The 19,521-nt window shown below is 39.2% G+C and overlaps 1 protein-coding gene across 1 annotated transcript in view; it reads left to right on the top strand.

The window, feature by feature from the left end:
- bcl11aa (BCL11 transcription factor A a) overlaps window positions 1-19,055 on the top strand; it is a 56,074-nt gene extending 37,019 nt beyond the window's left edge. The window contains exon 3 of the mRNA XM_028469212.1: window positions 15,068-19,055. Within this exon, the coding sequence (XP_028325013.1) occupies window positions 15,068-17,313 (2,246 nt within the window). The 3' untranslated portion in view covers window positions 17,314-19,055. The remainder of the gene's footprint in view (window positions 1-15,067) is intronic.
- Window positions 19,056-19,521: the final 466 nt, after the last annotated feature.

The following is a 19,521-nucleotide window of genomic DNA, read 5'->3' as shown; positions in this document are numbered from 1 at the left end:
GCAAAACTATCCAAAATGCTGCTTTGTGTCTTTTATTGGCTTCATATGGAGACAAAGGCCAGAGTGGTGGTATAATAAGGACAGAGAAGCAATAAAAAGCTGCTATTGCACGTATACATGGAGTTCAGGGTGGACAGAATGTTTTTGTGAAGCAAAACAGCCAAAACTTGTTTAGTCTTTTTTAGTCTTAGTTTTAGTATCAATACAGAGTGGGAAAGTAGGGTATCATCATCCTTCATCCAAAGTGACTGATTCCATGGAAGTTTGTCGTCTTCTTGGATGTTTTTATTTTCTTTTTTGACTGAATTAAATTTTGGGCTGAAAGAACCATGAATATGTAACAAAACTAAACTAGGGATCACTATTGCTTATGTTGTTTATCAATAGAGCAACATTTTGAAGACCTGTTATGATTTTGTTGGTAAAAACACCTTGAATACATTAAATCCACATAGAAAATATTTAAAAGCATGTTCATAGTTTGCTGATTTTTTTTTTCACATTCAGGGTCTTTTACCAGATTGTTGAGGGTACGCGTAGTATCACATGACGCATGATTACTTTTTTAATTTGCAAAAATAAGGTATCATTGTCGTGAGGCTATTATTGTCTATAGTACCATATCGTGAATTCAGTCTATCGTCCCACGCCTATTGAATGACTTCCTCATAAGGAATAATTTCTCCTAAGGGAATGGGCTTATGGGATATTAAAAGGTAGTAGTCATTTTATGTACACATGTGATTTCTCAGTATGTGTGGCTTTGTTTTAAGCTCTTTCTCCCATTTTTAATCACAGTAATGTCATAATTTGAGTCTCTGAAAGGAGAGGAGGAGATGAGGAAAAAAAAGGAGAAAGCAAAGGAGGGCGACAGGTTGGAGGGGTGATAATAAGCAGGTACAGTAAAGCCTGGAATTTCCTTCTAGGAAAGAATTGAATCATTTCATCTACGGCCGTAAATCCTGTCTGAATCTGACTTGAGGGGGTCCCGTAGTGAAGAGCTGTCCCTATTCACACTGGAAGAAGGGGTTTACTGCCATTGCAAAGGTTTGAATCACCTTCAGTTGTTTCTGGTAGAGACTTAAACAGTAAATAAGTCACAGAAATACAACTGCCAATGTCACTCAATAAAAGCTACATTAATAGGATAAGAATATTTGGTCACTTGAAGTTTTATACATAAGGCTGACATTACGTTGTCATTATTGTGACATGAACAAGGTGTCATGAAGGTTGTCATTAAGTGTTGTTTGTTACCCTAACCCTACCTAACCCTACTAGATCCCTCCTCCTGACACAAAAAATGTCAACATAGCTCCAAAGGTGTCATAATTTAGCAAACAACACTTAATCACATCCTTCATGACACCTTGTTCATGCTAAAGACAAATAATGACAGCGTAGTGTCAGCCTTATGTATACAACGTCAAGTAAAGTGTTACCGAATATTTGAAGATGTTTTATTTTATTGTGTGATGATACAAAATACCTGAAGTCATTTTGGAAAATGTCTGTTGACATGAGATCACATAATATGGAAGCACTTTTCACTGAGCAGAGTAGTGAGGAGATCAACATGTGGACACTCCCCCACCTTTATCTCAGGGGGGACGTATGGTTTCTCAATTATCCCTGTTTGGATTTCCCATTCCGACCTGTGGCTGTATTTACGCGAATGCCCATTTTATCCATGGCTTTTAATGGCATATAAAAAAATCACTTCCCCATCAAAATGCCCTCTCCTAATAGCTTTTCAAAGTTGTTTGGAAGATGTTTGGGTTTGGTCATTAGTGGACCATGAATGTGTGTGTGCGTGGGGAGGGTTCGGACTGAGAGGCGCTGCTAGGTCGTCCTAGGTGGGATAAAGGGTGGAGGAGGGTGGGGTGGGCAGGGCTAGGATTGGTTTGGGTTTGGGAGTGTGTGTGGTGCAGCACTTAGGCCATTGGGCTCTGAAGGGAATGCCAGGCCCCCCCAAACCACTTTCCAAATAGCTAATGGAGAGGTCTCTGGGCTCGTACGCAAACACACAACTAAAGATACACACACACACACACACACACACACGCAACACACACACACAAGCGTGCGGATACAAGACACGCATTATAGTTTTATACAGACGATTTTTCCGAGTTCGGAAAAGTAAAAAAAAGAGTGGATTCCCATTTTGACACTGTCACCCTCTCTTTGCTTTTCACACTTTTCAGTTATTTACTTTTACGGTAGTTTCTCCTCAACTGGTGGCCAGTCCCCAGACATGTCAGTGTGGGACAGTCAGTGTGAATCTGTGTGCGCACACGCACATGCAGAAAAGGCCTTATACACAAAGTCTTTGATAATATCACTATTTTTCCTCAAGGGTCACACAGAGAATACAGTATGTTTGCATTTCTCTAAACATACGCAAAAAAGTTACGTTATGTATCATTCTGTAACTGTGTACAACAAAGCAGTAACAATTTGTTCACCAACAATGTTCGACAACTGTACTTTTGCTTATTAAGGGCTTTAAGATGATGGATTGATTTAATACAGCTTTGATCGTTGTATATATCTGTATTACATTTGCATATTTGTATTAATATTATTATTTATTATTACTTCTTTTTTTCTTACTACTGTATGTAATGTGTGCACGTGTATTTAATCCTTATTTAATCAATTTTTTTTTACTTAATTATTCAGTTTTTTTTCTTTTTCCTTATTTTATTTGTAATATTACTTGCGTCTGTAACGCAAGTAATTTCCCCCTTCGATAAATAAAGCACTTCTGATTTTGTTTTGAATAATTCATAAATATAAAAAAATGTACAGTATTACTGATATTAGTAGAAATGTAAATATATATTATATATATATATATGTAAATATATCAATAATAATAATAATAATAATAATAATAATAATAATAATAATAATAATAATAATAATAATAATAATAATAATAATAATAATAATAATAAAGAAATAAAAGGCCAAGCAAAACATGTAGTCCAGTGTCAAGACATGAAGGGTTAGAAAAAAGTCTCCCCATATGTGTTTACCTAATGCAGTGCAACATTTTGAAACCACTCAGGTCAACTTTATTGTAATGTTTAACATTGTAACGTTATATGACTGTATCACTGCTGACAACAGCCTCATAAACTCTCACGGTCGATATGGCAGTTGTGTTTGGATGGACACTCGTCTAATGGCATGTTTAAAGTCATTTATGGACCATTTATTACTAAGTGTATACGAGCTAGACTGAGTGGAGGATGTTTAATGTAGTAAATATCTGTAATTTTTCTACAAAGAAAGCTTTTTGTAGATTTGACACCTGAAGGCAGCAGATGTGGATTAGGATTTTTGGTTTTTGTTGTCACTCTATCTGTCAGCAGTAGAAAAACCTCTGTCAGGATCGATAGAGCTCTCAGGTTGTCAGGACTGCAGCTCTAATGAAACAAGCACTATTTCTTTAGCTGACGAGCTGCTGAAGGAGTGCTGAGTTTGTCTCAATTCTTTATTTTTGTCCAACAACCTTTGTACACTATATAGTAAGCAAATATCAGGAACATTTCATAAATACTGTAAATGTCTGATAAATACTGTTCGGTGTTCTTCATTGTAAAAGGCTTAAATATACACATTGTATAACATACAAATAATATTCTATTGCTTCCAATAACCATCTTTGTAAAAACATATTTGTAGTTTGGATGCTTGGGATTGAAAATAAGCAGCTGAGTCCATTCTCAAAATATATTCTTGTGAAGTCTATTCTAAAAAAAATTTAAAAAGAAAAAAAAAAAAACAAAAAACCCAAAACAAAACCCACTTATGGCCAAATACACCAGAGACTCACTTGAACTTAAAGGTTTGTCTGGAAAGGAAAGAAAAGCAAAGAGAGAAAAAAACCAAAAAAAATCAGTGTTTCTGGTTGCAGCTTAAGCCGTATCTCTCCAAGGTCGGACAGTGAGACTGTGGGAGGCTGTTTGTGATAAAAGCAGGATGGTTTGTATTTCCTCTCCTTCCGCCTCCTCCTCCCCTCATTCTATCTTTCACCACAAGTAAAGGCTATCTAGGAAAAAAAGAGGGGCTTTTTATCGCTGATGGCTAATAGTCATAAATTTGTATTAAATATGTCCTATATCGATTGGCCTCGTTGGATGAATACAATTAAAGAGAAGGCGCTGAGTGCCTCTGACCTGGGAGGAGGAGGATGGAGGGATGAAAAGAAAGAAAGGGATGGATGAACAGAGGATGAAGAGGAAAAAATAAAGGTTTTTTTAGCAGAGAGGAGTCTTCCTCACTCGAGTTGCAGCTTGTCCACATGTTGCAGTAAATGTGCGTGTGTGTGTGTGCGTGCGTGTGTGCGTGTGTGTGTGCGTGCACGTGTGTGCATGTGTGTGGGCGGTGAACGTTTTTTGTGGTGTGTTTGGTTGTCATCTTGCTCTTCTTCGTCTTGAGCTCTTCACTGAATAGTTTTTACTGCGCTACGTCCCACTACCTTTTATTTATGTTGGCTTGTTTTAAAAAGACACAGTGAAAAAGAAGAAGGATGAAGGAAAGAAAGAGAAGGAATAGAAAGAAAGAAGAGAGGACAGCCACCTGTATCTGATGCTGATGGACAGATGGAAGGATGAAACCAACTGGGCAGAGGGAGGATTAGATGAAGTGGGAAGCAAAGTGCTGCACTTGGTGTGTGGACGTGTGTGTGTGTGTGTGTGTGTGTGTGTTCGTGTGTGTGTGCGTGTGTGTGTGCATGAGACTGTTTGAGTGTGTAAGCCTAGCAGTGACCACAGTGGGAGATCACTCTGAGCCGAGCAAACACCTCAGCTGGCCAGAGGCTTGTACTCACATACACGCACACACACACACGCACACACACACGCGCGCACACTTACACGTACACATACACGTACACACACACGCGCTTGAATACACACATAGCTAGTCTGCTATTGAGTGCTCTGCAGGGACCTACAACAGCTGCCAAGCGAGACAATTCAGTCATTTCTCTCTGTGTGTGTCTGTGTGTGTGTGTGTGTGTGTGTGTGTGGACACCACAAAAAAAGCTTCTTTTTTTGCTCATTTCTGCATTTTGTGTGAGTGAGTCTGTGAATGTAAATGTGTATCCTGATACCTCGTGGGATGATTTTTTTTTTATAATTTGTGTCTATATGTTTTGTAAATATATTTGATTGAAGCCAAATCATCGAATCAAAAACAATCCAATGACATTTCTTCTTCTTGCAACTGAACAAATATAAAAGCTGATGTAGCAGTTAGCAAGCGAACAGACTTTTCTTAAAAAATTATGAAAATGAATCATTTCTAATTACTTTGACACCATTTAGAGTGAAAATACATTTTATTTTCAAGTATTACTGCAAATATTGTGGCAGTTATGAAAAACTTTACTGACAAAGATCTAAAGCACAACAACACTGTCGATGTGTGAGGAGTAGCAACACAAGATGATGAACCAAAAAAGAAAAACCTTTAAAAGAAACCTGACAAACCAAAGGCAAAGTAGTCATGGACACCTTTAATTGTCTTATAGTGTGAAAGTTGTGGGTTTAACTTTAGAACACAATCGCTAAAATTAGTAACACCTGATATACCCAATAAAAAGCATGTATCATCAACATATGACAATACATGACACATTAGAGTTGTGTTGTTTTATTTTCATCTATGCCATGCTTAACAAAATGAAAAAACTACCCTGGGTGGACTCTAAAATTACTGAAAAAATAGGACTGCAAGAATTTTTTTAAATTTGAAATGTATTTATGGAAAGCCTCTTCAGAGGCGGAGCAAGAACATATAACATTTAACATACAGCAAATTACAAAACATAAAACAACCAAGACTGACAAAAAGACAATTTTGCTCACAACCCAAAATCTTTCACTACCCCACATCTCAGGGTAAATATATACATGTATAGATCTACATGTAAGTGTTTACAGTATGTAGATCCACATACATCATACAATCAAATACAGCAGACACAGCAATACACATACATAAGCATAGCTTGACACACACAGGCAAACAAATATAACATAAACATATACATAGCTACAGTATATAACACACATCTATATCTCTTTTTTAAATTTAAAATTTTGCGCTTTATTTTTATCGCCATAGGTGTTTCCTTGGAGATCATCACTTTCTGATATTTATTTACAACTCCTGGATTAAATGAAGATATCATGGACATTTCGGGACCCCTTTTACCTACTTTTTTTTAGATGCAGTCAGTCAATGCAGTGTAGCAATAACTGTTTCACTATTGCCGGTTGAAAATCACCCAAACGTGTGCCTGTTTGAAAAAGTGGGCTTAGGTGTAGGAGAACATCATCACCTTATAAAACATCAGAGAAGATGCCATCTTGAAAAATGGCCGCCATATTGAATTTTTGAGAGGCCAATGCCTTTTTCCAAAATAGTGGCCCTTAGAGAGTATCTGTGCCAAATGTCATGCTTTTATACAAAACTGAATGATTGTGTAACTAATCTGCTGCACTACTAATTTATCTCCCACAATGGAATGTATGTTGCTGTATATTAGCACCAACATGTGATGTGTGCCATCAATGAATAACTTACCAAACCCTTGATTAAAAATGATTCCTTATTACTCAAAAAGTAATTTATGGGTTGAAGGTTTTAGGTGATCTGAGTCCCTTGTGCTTCAGCAGAGTTGACACAATAGTATTTGGGCTATTGTCGTCATCCCTGGATGCCTAAGTGGGGATTTTCGGCTGGAGCTCACCAGAGTTAACCTGTGATAGTGATGATTCACCTTTAAAGCTTTGTTAAGTGCCACCTGGACCAGATCCAAAATTAGCCCGACATTCAGAGAGAACATACGGGTCGCAGAGTTGAACACCTTGCAGAGAGGCTTGGCTGACAAATCCAGTTCAAATGCTTAGCCGCTGCTCAGGAGACGTGCAGCTTTCAGACCACAATCAAACACTAAAGACCAACTTATATTAGAAAGCAACACTTTGTATTTCAAGACAATTATCTATCACAGCAGATTCTTTCCAGCCTTTTGTCTATTTGCCACTCTTTTGAAATGACTAATTTCATGCTCCATCCATCCTGTATTTTTTCCATCTTCTGTTTTTTTTCTCTTAGGTGGTTCGCTTTGTTTTTACTGATGAGTTTTCTGTTCTTTTAACTTACTATTGCAGTTACAATCTACTTTTAACGGATAACAGACTAGTATTTCATTTAGCAGATGCTTTTATCCAAAGTGACTTAGCAGTTAGGGTTCAGGGACTTGCTCAACATCCCACAGTGATGGACCAGGTTGGATTCAAACTGGTGACCCTCCGATTACAACCTCACTTCCTGAACCGTTACGCCACCACTGCACTGACCCATCATTCTGTTAGATATCCGACATAGAGTTGAACTGAGCCTCTTTGCAGAGTCTTTTATGATGGAGTTCACATTTAATTATGTAAGGTAATTCTGTTTTTTTCCCCAATATTTTTTTTAATAATGATAGAAATTAAGATAAATATTGTCAAAGTTGAAAACAGACAAAGTTTGACTCTTTTGGGAAAAGTCACTTTAGAATCAACCAAAAGATTGACCCATGAAATGTGATGAAGGTCAGCAATCTGCAAGTAATTAGAAGTTCTGCTTGAGCACGTTGAGGTGGAGTTGTCCACATGCTGAGTCACAAGTGTGTGTGTGTGTGGGTGTGTGTGTGTGTGTGTGTGTGTCTTTCCAATCCCAGTTTCTCACACAAACTGCAGTAATTTGGATGCTCTGTAATTTCAGCGCGGCGGTTTAGGGTTTAATGGAGGCTGTCTCTGCCACCACGTGTACTGGTCTGCTAAATGGGCACGCACACACACACACATACACACACTCTCTCAGGATCATTTCTACAGTGTGCTTGGATGCTTGGACAAAGGCCGGTCCGTTTAATTACATTTATAAACACAGTTTAAATGCCCTGGATGTGTCTTTAGAACAGACTTTACGAGATACATTACTACATGAGTGCAATAGAAAGGGTGTGTGTATGTGTGTGTGTGTGTGTGTGTGTGTGTGTGTGTGTGTGTGTGCGATAAAGAGCAAGAAGAAGGGACTTAGTCGCACTGTAGCCATAACACACACACACACATGCACACATAGCAGTTTGGTGTGGGCATCACAGATAGCTGTCTGCAGCACACCAGGGGCTTTAAACAGAGACACAAGGTATTGATATACTGTGTGCAAATGTAAACGCGCGGACGCACGCACGCACACACACACACACACACACGCATACACACGCACACACACAGCATGCACTCAGAAATGTTCAATACTCCATTGTTGTCAGTCTTCAGCCTTTTTTATTCAGAACATATTCCAGATATTTATGGTCTAGAGAGTCTTTAGAGTGTTTTTCAGTGGCAATATTTCTGATATTTATACAGAATAAATGTGTGAAACATGGTTTAATCACTCCAGATTGGACTACTTCAAAAAAAAATAATCTTTTGATATTCAAGGTTTTTTTTAATTCTCTTTCTGACTTTGTAAATCCTATCATAAGATGCATTTATTCAGCCACTGTCAGTGTGTTTTTAAATCAACCAGGGAAAGATGTAGCTCACTGTTTGTAACACCGTACATTTTTCATCCCTGGTTCTAGACTCCTAATAATTTACTATTTAAAAGCTGTATCAGGTTGCATGTTTTCATAAATGAAAAGATACATTTTAATGATACATTTGATACATTTCATTCAAGGTTATCCTTCTCATATTTTCAGAATTCACACATTTTAATATTCAAAAGTAGGATTTAGTTATACTGCAAAATAATTTTGCCCTTTTTGGATGATCTTTTGAAAAATATTATTCAATAAAGATTCAGGAGTAATTTCTGCTGCTTTTTGATCCCTTCATATGTTCCATCCATCACACACCAATTTACATATGCTTACTAACTCTATATCAAAGCCTTAGCCATCTTGCTTTGCAATTCCTCTTAAACCTGGTAAAATTTTACTGAACATGTTTTTGGGGTATTTGAGAAAAACCTGAGGGAGAACATGCAAACTGCATAGAATGATATGCCCTTACTCTGTGTAGCATGTATGCTATCCACCATGCTACTTGAGATCAAACTAATTTAAGTTATGATTAAAACTTAAACTATTTTGTCAAATACAAAGATCTGGCTAGATAACAATTGACTGTAGAAAAAAAAAAATGTTGGCTGAAACTCATCAAATCAAGCTCTAATTGAAATAGTAATAGGTAAAAAGCAAGTTTTTGCACAAAAAACTAAAAATAAATGTCATCATGGTAACACATACAGTAGATAAATGTGAGCAGGTTAGGGAAAAGAATGTTCCTATCACCACTTTTTAAGAGAAATGCTAGCCTTGCTATATTCTTTTGTCTCCTATTTGTTCCCAAACCTTCAGTCATGCATGGGGAACCACAGTGGTGAAACCTTTAAGGAATTTTAATCAAACATGAAAGAATACAGAACACGTTGTCAAAGTTGTCCTTGGTTTCACGTATCAGAACTGACATATGGTTTCCTTTAACACCCGAAGAAGGTCGAAGTACTACTGTGCAGAACTTTCTGGTTACCTTTGTGTTTGCACAGCTGTTGCTAGTTCAATAACATAGTTGAAGTCAAAGGTTTCTAAGGCCAGCAAACATTCATGGAATGCAAGATATGGACTTTTCTTTTGAAAGAGGCATCCAGCTCACATTCCATCATGACTAAAAACGATGAGACTATGGAGAGGACTTGATATTTCAATATTACAAGGCCAATAAAGTAGTCCATAGGCGCTCAGAGATAACACGACTATTCTTTGCATCAGGACTGGGATCCTTGTCTTCCAGTGCAGTATTCAAAGAAGCTGCTTTGATCTGGAGGCCACTTGCAGTCAGTGATAGCGGCTGATTTTCCTCCAAGTGGAGCGCTGTCATTTTCGAGCACTTTCCGTCATGTTGTTATGTGACTGTGCCGCTCCCCTCAGCGAGCAGACAGGACACCAGCTGCCACTGTTTGCATTCAGATGCTTCGCTGTCCAGTTAGTAAGAAAGCTTTAGCATGGAGAGAAAAATAATTGGGGAGAGGATTGTGCAGATTTTCCTTTCCGAAGGTCTGACAGGACGCTGCCTCAGGAGGTATCTCAGAGTGTTCATGTGACAGCTTTCAATGCCAGAACTGCAATTAAAGGAAATTGAGGATATCAGAAGAATGTTTAAAAAAGTTCTTGATTTCATTATAGCTTAGCTATTATAAAGTACATTTTGATCTGAGTTTTACATAAACAGAATTAGATTTTAGGGACATGTGACCACATCAAACAATATCAAGTTTATCCTCTGCTGTGATGATTTACCTTTTCTGAAGACTTTTACAGTTTTTCTTTCAATCTCAGATTCTTTTTACAAAGCAATACTTTTATGTTGAATGTCTTGAGTTCTTTTTTAATTGTGGCCTATCACAGAACATTGTCTATGGCAGTGGTTCTCAAAATTGTTTATCTAATTTCTGAATCCAAGAACCCCTTTTGGTTTAAATACTATTAAAAAAAACAACTATAAAACATAATAATGAGATAAATGAGTGTTAACACACATTTTAAATAATATAATTTCATAAATAAGTTTAAAGAAACAGCATTTATTGCCTCTTGAAAAGATTAATTTCTACAATTTTTTTTCATTTGCGGCCCTCTCCCACCTGGTGTGGGACCAAGACTGTAAAAACTGTATTTTCAGTTCATTGTCCAATCAAGATCATTTCCATCATCATTATGATTATCATTTTAACATTTGAAAACCCCATATTTGTAATGCTTTTATAAATCACAACAATGCTACAATAAGATGAGCAATGCTCCTCTCCTATGAAGGTACGAACAGGAACTATAGTGTTAATCTCCCTTTAAGAGCGAGCAGGGGCTGATGGTGTGTGAGAAGTAATGCTCTGATGTAAATATGAGCAGCAGATCCTGAAAGCCTGAGGCTCTGATATAAATCCCAAATTGTATTAAGGGACGTTGTCCCTCACTCCCAGGATGCCTACCTAATCCTGTTTTAGCAATGTTCCATTACCTCAATTACTATCATCTCACCCAGAGGTGGACCCAGCCAAGGACACCCCCAAATAACTACCTGTGGGTGACAAGACAAGGCGAAAGAATAGAGGGGGAAGGATGGTATAGGGAGGAGAGGGCTTGAAAGGAGAGAGTCCTCTAAGGAAAGATGGGAGGGTGAAGGGCAGAGTAAAGGAACCATGCAAACAGGTGGGGGAGCAAACCAAATTATAGATATAGAGCAAGAGACCGCCGTTCTTCTTTAATAACCGCTCACCAACACTTGGCATGGTTTTTTACTCACCAGCTGGCTGAAGGGAGCTGTGATGGTGGCAGTCCAGTTCATTTCCAGGACAGAATGACAGTCAGAGGAACAGACAGTCATGTCGGCTGGCATTCTGCGCCAGATTATTTAAAAAAATAATTTTAAGATCATCTTTCAAACCTAGTGGCTTCTTTTCAGAGATAAGATGTCATGTGTCTTTAAAGATTTGCTATTCTGTCACCACTCTGGTTTAATCTTGAACATGTACGTTAACCTGCCATATTTTATGTTACCTCAGAGATCATTTATGAGTATTTTTCAATGTTTCTTTAGGATAAATTCAAACTATTTACGCCACCAGTGAGGAAAGATTTAGATTTTACACTGTTCAAATTTCTCCAGCAGGTTATATTTTAATATTTAGCTAATTCATTTTATATTTTATTCTTAACTCTGCATGTTTCTATTGCTATTTTACTAAGTACTGGATTGCTGTTGGAATTTTCATTTCCCTGTGGGAAACTTTCAAATGGATCAATATAATTTTATCTAATTTAATAAAGAATACTTTATATTTGGGATTCTAAAATGAGTTTATTATTACTGTTATTATTATTAGTAGTAATAGTATCTTTTTAAAAGTAAATGTATTGTTTACATGTTTCAAATATTTTTTGCACTTCAGACAGACGTCCGTCACCTCCGTCCAAATTCAAACTACGATTTCTCTTTTCTTTTCCTGACTCCATTCGTCTTCATCTTCACGTCTCCATTGTGCTTTCTCACTTCATTTTTCTACCTTGGCGTGGTAGTGAGTTTGCCTAATGAAGTGGCTGATGGGAGTATATTACAGAGAGAAAGAGCGGAGTAGTCGCATTCTCTAAAATCCATTAACCTTACAGTTTCAATCAGCGCATGGACAAGTCAGAGCTGTGAGTTGAAAAGGAAATTATCAGCATCAGAATTACACGGCTGATTGTTTGTTTGCGTTCATATTTGGTGTAAATCTTTTGCACAGAGAAGCTTATTGATATCTACAAAGTTATTTGGTTTTCAATAATGTACTGTTGAGCTATTTATATGTTCAACTAAACTGTATTTATTCAGCCTCGTGCGACCTCTTACCAAAACTGAATTTGTTACTCATCACTGCAGCTTTTCCACAAACTCAAAGTTCATTATCGTTTTAGGTCCATTTCATTTGAGAGCTTGAGACTGCAGTTTCACATACTGAAATATTCCTACATGAAATATATATTGGATTACAGTGTTACGGCTTCATTTGTGAAGAAGTGAACACAATGATAAGTAAGAAAATTACTGCTGTGCAAGTCATATTGGATTAATAAAAGACTGCTGGTAAATGGCTCTACTTTTAGGTTCCTGCTGCATCTCCTGACTTAACCAAGGTGGGAAAATTGCTGTTAGGGTTTAGGGATCGGAGGGGATTAACTACAGAAGGAAAAGAAGGGAAAAATATTATAAAAGGGCTCTAATAATGCAAATTATATTCTCAGGTTGAACGTTCTGCAGGTGTTCACAATTAGGGGTAATTTGGACCGATTTTAATGAACCATAATTTGAATGCCTTTCCAAGCCACTGGTCAGATGAGATAAGTGTGTTTGTGAATGAAAATGAAGGCCAGAGGAAAAGAGAGGACATTTGATTGCAAGATAATTGTATTCTTCATTACAAATCACAGATACTTCTTTCACACTAAATTCATTACTTTATTTATTGAAGAGTGTGTTGAGGTTTTGATTTCACTGGATTATTAAAGCAAACACCGACCAGCGCACATTTCCTCTGTTTTAATCTCCGTTTCTGTCCTTTAAGCTTTTAGAGCTTAAATTGCTCTTAAATTGGACGAATAAAAAGCTCAATCCAAGACCCAAGCATTCCATTAGTATTGCTAATCTGTCACTTTGATGCTGACAGTAATTAGTAGGTGATACTTCATTGTTCTCCATGTATTTTTTACAACCCACCTAGCCTGTTTACATATTATTAGGATGTTGTATAATTCATTGTTGGCGACACGAAACAGCAGAAAAGCTTTTAACCCCCTCCCGAAATAAATATTTGCAAATGATTAGCATCAATTTTACTTACGACCCTTAAAATGGCACCCATTTGTGTTAGCATAAATATCACTGAGTGGTTTTGGGTTAATGCCACTTTCATCATAGAATGCTGATAAAAGCTTGTAAAAAAACAAAAAAACACACACACACACACACACACCAAAAACACAAACATTGGTTTGATATTTGTGTTTTATATAAATACTTTTGTCAACAATTAATGGAATTTGACAAAAACAAAGGCTGATCTATGCGTGAAAAGCTCTGGGAACTTGCGACCCTATATATATATATATATATATATATATATATATATATATATATATATATTATAGAAGACAGTTGATAACAGGGTGATTATTTAACATTTAATGCATGATAAGTAATTATAGGAGATGGCCTTGAATTCTTGACTTGGGACAGAATATTATTTGAATTGTCTCAAACTTTGATTTATTTTTATAATATATTTTTATCTCGGTATTGTATAACTTATTTGGGAATTCTTACTAAGTTTAATTGTTGGATTGTATGTGTTGGTGGCTGATGGAGCACCTCAGCATCTTGAATCAAAGCACCGTGGGAGCACATGTCAAACAGTGGAAAGCTTTAACTGGTGGCGACAGGGGTTTGTTTGTCATCTGATCTGGTAAACGAGCTGATGGCCGTCCATTTGGTTCCCTAATGAGATTACACATGCATGGTGGGTCCCACCACGAGTCATCTTTGCTGAGGCCATTCAAAGGCAATTATTGTTTCAAATGTTCCTCTGGCTGCTGTTTTTATAGTGACTCTATATGCTTGAGTGAAGGCAAACTGAAGGAGTCATTTTTCTCCCTGGTTGGAAAACAAATCGTGTCCTCTTTTGGTTTTTCCTTTCCTCAACTGCAAAGGTGTCACGATATTTATTGAAATATTTCAATGTTTTTTTTTCACAAGATATGAGAGAACAGGAATTCTTAGATTTAGGGATTCCTCACGATCGTTTGTTCTGCTGCGTGAGTGTGAGTAAATGTGTGTGGTGTATTTGTCAGCGAGCTTCTGTTTTTGGTGGATCAGTGGGAAGCGATATATTCCACGGGGATTGCTGTGTTTCTTTGTTCTCCTGCTGACAATGGGGGACTCACAGTCAAGTCTAAAGGGAGAAATTATGTCCCAGAGCAGTCTGGAGGAAAAAGAGATACACACATGCGCTATTCACATGCTGCTCATGTGGGGCACGACCTCAATAAGAGCCCCCGTTGTATTTACAACCCCTGCAACACCATGTGCCGACCACTTTTAAAAGCTATAACAGTCCTTCAGAATTAAAGACTCAACTTTTTGTTTTCAATACACATTTCTCTCTGTTTAGAGTACTGCTTGTGTACACACTTGTTAATATTTTTAATCAGCATGCTAGCATATTTTAACTGCTAATATTACAATTAGCTTTGCATGACTTTTTAATTAAGTTGTGTCAAACATGGAGAGACAATATAAAAAAAAAAACATTATTTTATCACTCTTAGCAAAACTAACATGAACTAACATGAAGTTTACCACCACGGTTCGTTTCAATTCTACCAAATATGACAATTATGTATTCAAATTTATTCCACCTGACCATAATATTTTTTTCATTTTTGTTTGGGCAGGTAAAGAGGAACCCACCACCTACACCTGCACTACCTGTAAGCAGTCCTATGGCAGCGCTTGGTTCCTGCTACAGCATGCTCAGACGACTCATGGCTTCCGGATCTATTTGGAAAGTGAACACGGCAGTCCTCTCACTCCACGCATGGGTGGGCCTTCTTCACTGGGTGGTGGCGCAGATCTTCCCTCTCAGCCTCCCCTTCATGGTCTCCATCTGCCACCTGATGCCAGCCCCTTCAATCTCCTACGCATTCCAGGCTCGGGCTCAGGTGGAAGGGACAGTGTTGGAACAGGAGGGGTCATTGGTTCAAGTGCCACTGCTGTTGGAGGCCATCATCAACGTTTCCCTCCAACCCCACCCCTGTTTAGTCCCCCTCCCAGGAACCACATGGACCCCCAACACTTGAGCCCAGAGGAACTGGCGTTGGCAGCCCACCATCCGAGTGCCTTTGATAGGGTGCTGCGCCTCAATCCTCCCCTGCCTCTCGACCCCCCTCCAACAATGGATTTTTCAAGGCGGTTACGGGAACTTGCGGGCAACACCTCAGGGTCCACTCCCCCACTATCCCCCAGCCGGCCCAGCCCCATGCAGCGCTTACTCCAGCCATTCCAAGCAGGAGGAGGAGGAGGCGCAGGAGGCTTAGGTGGCAGCAAACCTCCATATCTTGCCACTCCCCCGCCACTCCCAGGTTCCGTGCAGTCACCTGTTGGCTCCCGCACCACTCCTACTACCCCTCTACCTCCAACTGGGCAAAATTCCTCCACCTCCTCCAACCAGATGAAGTCAAAGTGTTGTGAGTTTTGTGGCAAGGCCTTCAAATTCCAGAGTAATTTAATAGTGCATAGACGTAGTCACACAGGAGAGAAACCCTACAAATGTCACTTATGCGATCATGCTTGTACACAAGCAAGCAAACTAAAACGCCACATGAAGACACATATGCACAAATCTTCTTCACCAAACACCGGCAAGTCAGAAGATGGACTGTCAACAGCCTCATCTCCAGAGCCTGGCACAAGTGAACACATGGGCAGTGCCAGCAATGCTCTCAAGTCAGTAGTTGCCAAGCTGAAAAGTGAAAATAACCGAATGCTTCGTGAAAATGGTGAGGAGGAAGAGGAAGAAGAAGAAGAGGAGGAAGAGGAGGAGGAGGAAGAGGAGGAAGAAGAGGAGGAGGAGGAGGAAGGAGAGGAGGAAGAAGAACAGAATGGAGAAAGGGCAGCCAGAAGAAACAACAGCTATCACTTTGGCATAAACCTTGAGGCACCACGTCAACATGAAAATAACGGAGGAATTGGAAGTCGACTTGGAGGCATGGCTAATGAGGGGTCCATCCCTCGCTCACTGCCTGAAGTGATGCAAGGAATGGGTCTTGCTGCGAGTATGCAACACTTCAGTGAGGCACTTAACGCACACAAACGAAATGCCATGGCCCAGGAAAACCACCTTCACCACCATCTCAACCGAGACCATCACCACAATCGGGAAATATGTGATGGAGACTCTGTTTTGGAGTCAGATCGTGTGGAAGAGGGGTCTGGCTCAATGGTGAATGGGCGAGGAGCATCCCCTAACGAATCTGCCTCTGTTGGTCTCTCCAAGAAACTGCTTCTGGGTAGTCCGAGTCCACTCAGTCCTTTCTCAAAACGAATCAAGCTGGAAAAAGAGTATGACCTCCCTACTCCCACAATCCCTAACACTGAGAATGTCTACTCTCAATGGCTGGCTGGCTATGCTGCCTCCCGACAACTCAAGGACCCTTTCATGAACTTTGGAGATTCAAGACAATCGCCCTTCGCTTCTTCATCTGAGCATTCTTCAGAAAATGGTAGTCTTCGTTTCTCGACCCCACCTGGGGAATTAGATGGTGGGCTGTCAGGCCGAAGTGGTACAGGGAGTGGGGGCAGCACACCACACCTCGGGGGGCCAGGGCGGCCTAATTCCAAGGACGGACGCAGAAGCGATACTTGTGAGTATTGTGGGAAAGTTTTCAAGAACTGCAGTAACCTGACAGTGCATCGTCGCAGCCACACAGGAGAGAGACCTTATAAGTGCGAGCTGTGCAACTATGCCTGTGCTCAGAGCTCCAAACTTACTCGTCACATGAAGACCCACGGTCAAGTGGGAAAAGACGTGTTCAAGTGTGAAATTTGTCAGATGCCCTTCAGTGTCTACAGCACCTTGGAGAAACACATGAAAAAATGGCACAGTGACCGTCCTTTGAGTACCGAAATAAAGTCAGAGTAAAAGGCCGAACAATGGGACCTTTTCCTCGCAGCTATGTCTGCCATCAGTCCCCAGATAATTCCAAGCCCCTTGTTGATGTGCCCCGATTCCAACACTCCACTTTCGCCAGTTCGGTGGAAGCTTAAGACCATGTGCTCTGCACCAGCACACCCCGTTTCCATTACTCATTGAATGCATGATCTGTATTGGGGCAATACTCTTGCATTAACGCAAAACTTCGAGCCTTTCTCTTGTGCAATAATTTACATGTTGTGTACAATTTTCTTTGCTGAGTTTTTATTTTCCATTTTTACAAATTAGTCAGCATGCATAGTATGTTTTTGCTAAACAAAAAAGAAAAAATAGAAAAGAACTCGTCCCTGGTTGGTTAGTTGTTGAGTAGATGTGTTGCTGTTTTTCCCTTGTTCAGTTTTTTTTTCTTTTTTTTTTTCAAAAGAGAAAAGACAAGAAAGATACATCCATGCTGCATAAATTCTGTAACACATATCATGTACAGTTTGGTTTTGTGACATGGGAATCAAATGGTCCCTCTCCCTACAACCCTGGAAATGCACTTATCTTGATCTTTCTAAAAGACGCCATGCTTACACAGGGTTTCAAAAATCTTTCATTGATTCAATATAAAACTTAAAGTATTGATAAACAACTTCTCAAATAACTTTAAACAAGATGAGGGTGTGCTAAGATTTTAATTTGTACTATCATTTGGTAGAATAAAAAAAAGAGTGCCTTTAATATTTCCAAGACTGCATTGGTCAAAATCTTATCTTGTATAAGTTAAGGGTCACAATAAATTAAACTAGAAGGTTTAAGCCACCCAGGGAAGGTCCTTGCATCAAGCACCTGACTCCCCAAATTCATTTACTGTGACAAGCCTGTCTGAAAGATCAGAGACTTCAAGTTAATCACCACTTAGCTACCTATAACACATTTAAATGGCTATATTTACTATGTGGGTTACAACGCAAGCATGGTACAAGCAGTATTGTGTATATTTGAATTATTTGTACTTTTGTTTTCTTGTACGGAAGTACTTTTTGAGGTAAAAGAAGAAATCTTTAATGTACAATCTGAACTTGAGGGATGCTGGGAAGTGTCATTAGCACAAACCAACAACGCTGCTTCAATATCTCAAAGTGTGAAACAATGCATAAAGTAATATATGAGCTTCAAATGAGTCTGACATATTTGAGTGCATTGAAATGCAAACTACAAACTAGAAAGACAGAAGTCTACACAGAACTGGAAGCTATAAGCGTTTAACAGGGATCATAGGCAATGTTTTTGTATGATTTATATAATTCCTGTATCACGTACATTATCATGGTCATGAAGAATGAATTTCCTGAAAAGAGAGAAGAGCAAAAGTATACCTATACTCTAAGATATGTTCATTTGAATTAGTATGCAGTGACAAATTGAGGGCACAATGTTTTTTTTATGTTGTTGGTTCAAGTTAAGGCTGGGATACACTGTGCAATTTTTTCAATCGTTGCACTCAGCTCCAGCCCAAACTGTGCGACTCAGACGCATAGCTCGAATGTGCGCAGCTCACAATGCATGTTCTCACACTGTACGGACCGACACTCTGACACGATCTGACTGCTCACACTGTACGACTGTACACGACATGTCAGGGTCTTGTTTCTGGAAATGCAACGTAAAAATTAGAAGAAGCAGAAGAACACTGAAGCGCTTTAAAAAAGAAAAGACAGCGATGTGATGGACCAGGAGCTGGCTGGACAGACGTGGGCAGTACAGTCCGTCAATTTTACACCAGTCCTACGGTGTTTGCGCACGCGCAGTGTGAGCGTTAAGCCGGTCCGTGGCACTGCTTCAACTGTGCGATACCCTCACGAGGAGCGACTGGATTTCAAACATGTTTAAAATCCTTACGACCCTACGATTGCTGATCGGGAGCTGGTCGTGAGGTGTTAATCGCTTCTCGTGACCCCATGTATACTACACGATGCACGACACACGATCTAGCAGAGACTCGCACGATCCCACAAAATAGTCGCACGAGTCGAAAATCGGCTGAAAATGGGCCAAAAATCGCACAGTGTATGTCTGCCTTTAAAGGCTAGTTTTCCCACTTTTTCTTCAAACTGTTTATAGCATAGCACTTGTCACTCTGCCTAAAAGCTAGTACCAGCGGCTGCTGCTGGTGAATTGGTTGAGTCTAAAAAAATGTCATTTAAGGACATG

Source organism: Gouania willdenowi, chromosome 15, assembly GCF_900634775.1.
Source record: "Gouania willdenowi chromosome 15, fGouWil2.1, whole genome shotgun sequence".
NCBI classification, from domain to species: domain Eukaryota; kingdom Metazoa; phylum Chordata; class Actinopteri; order Blenniiformes; family Gobiesocidae; genus Gouania; species Gouania willdenowi.
This window is presented reverse-complemented; position numbering and strand designations above follow the sequence as displayed.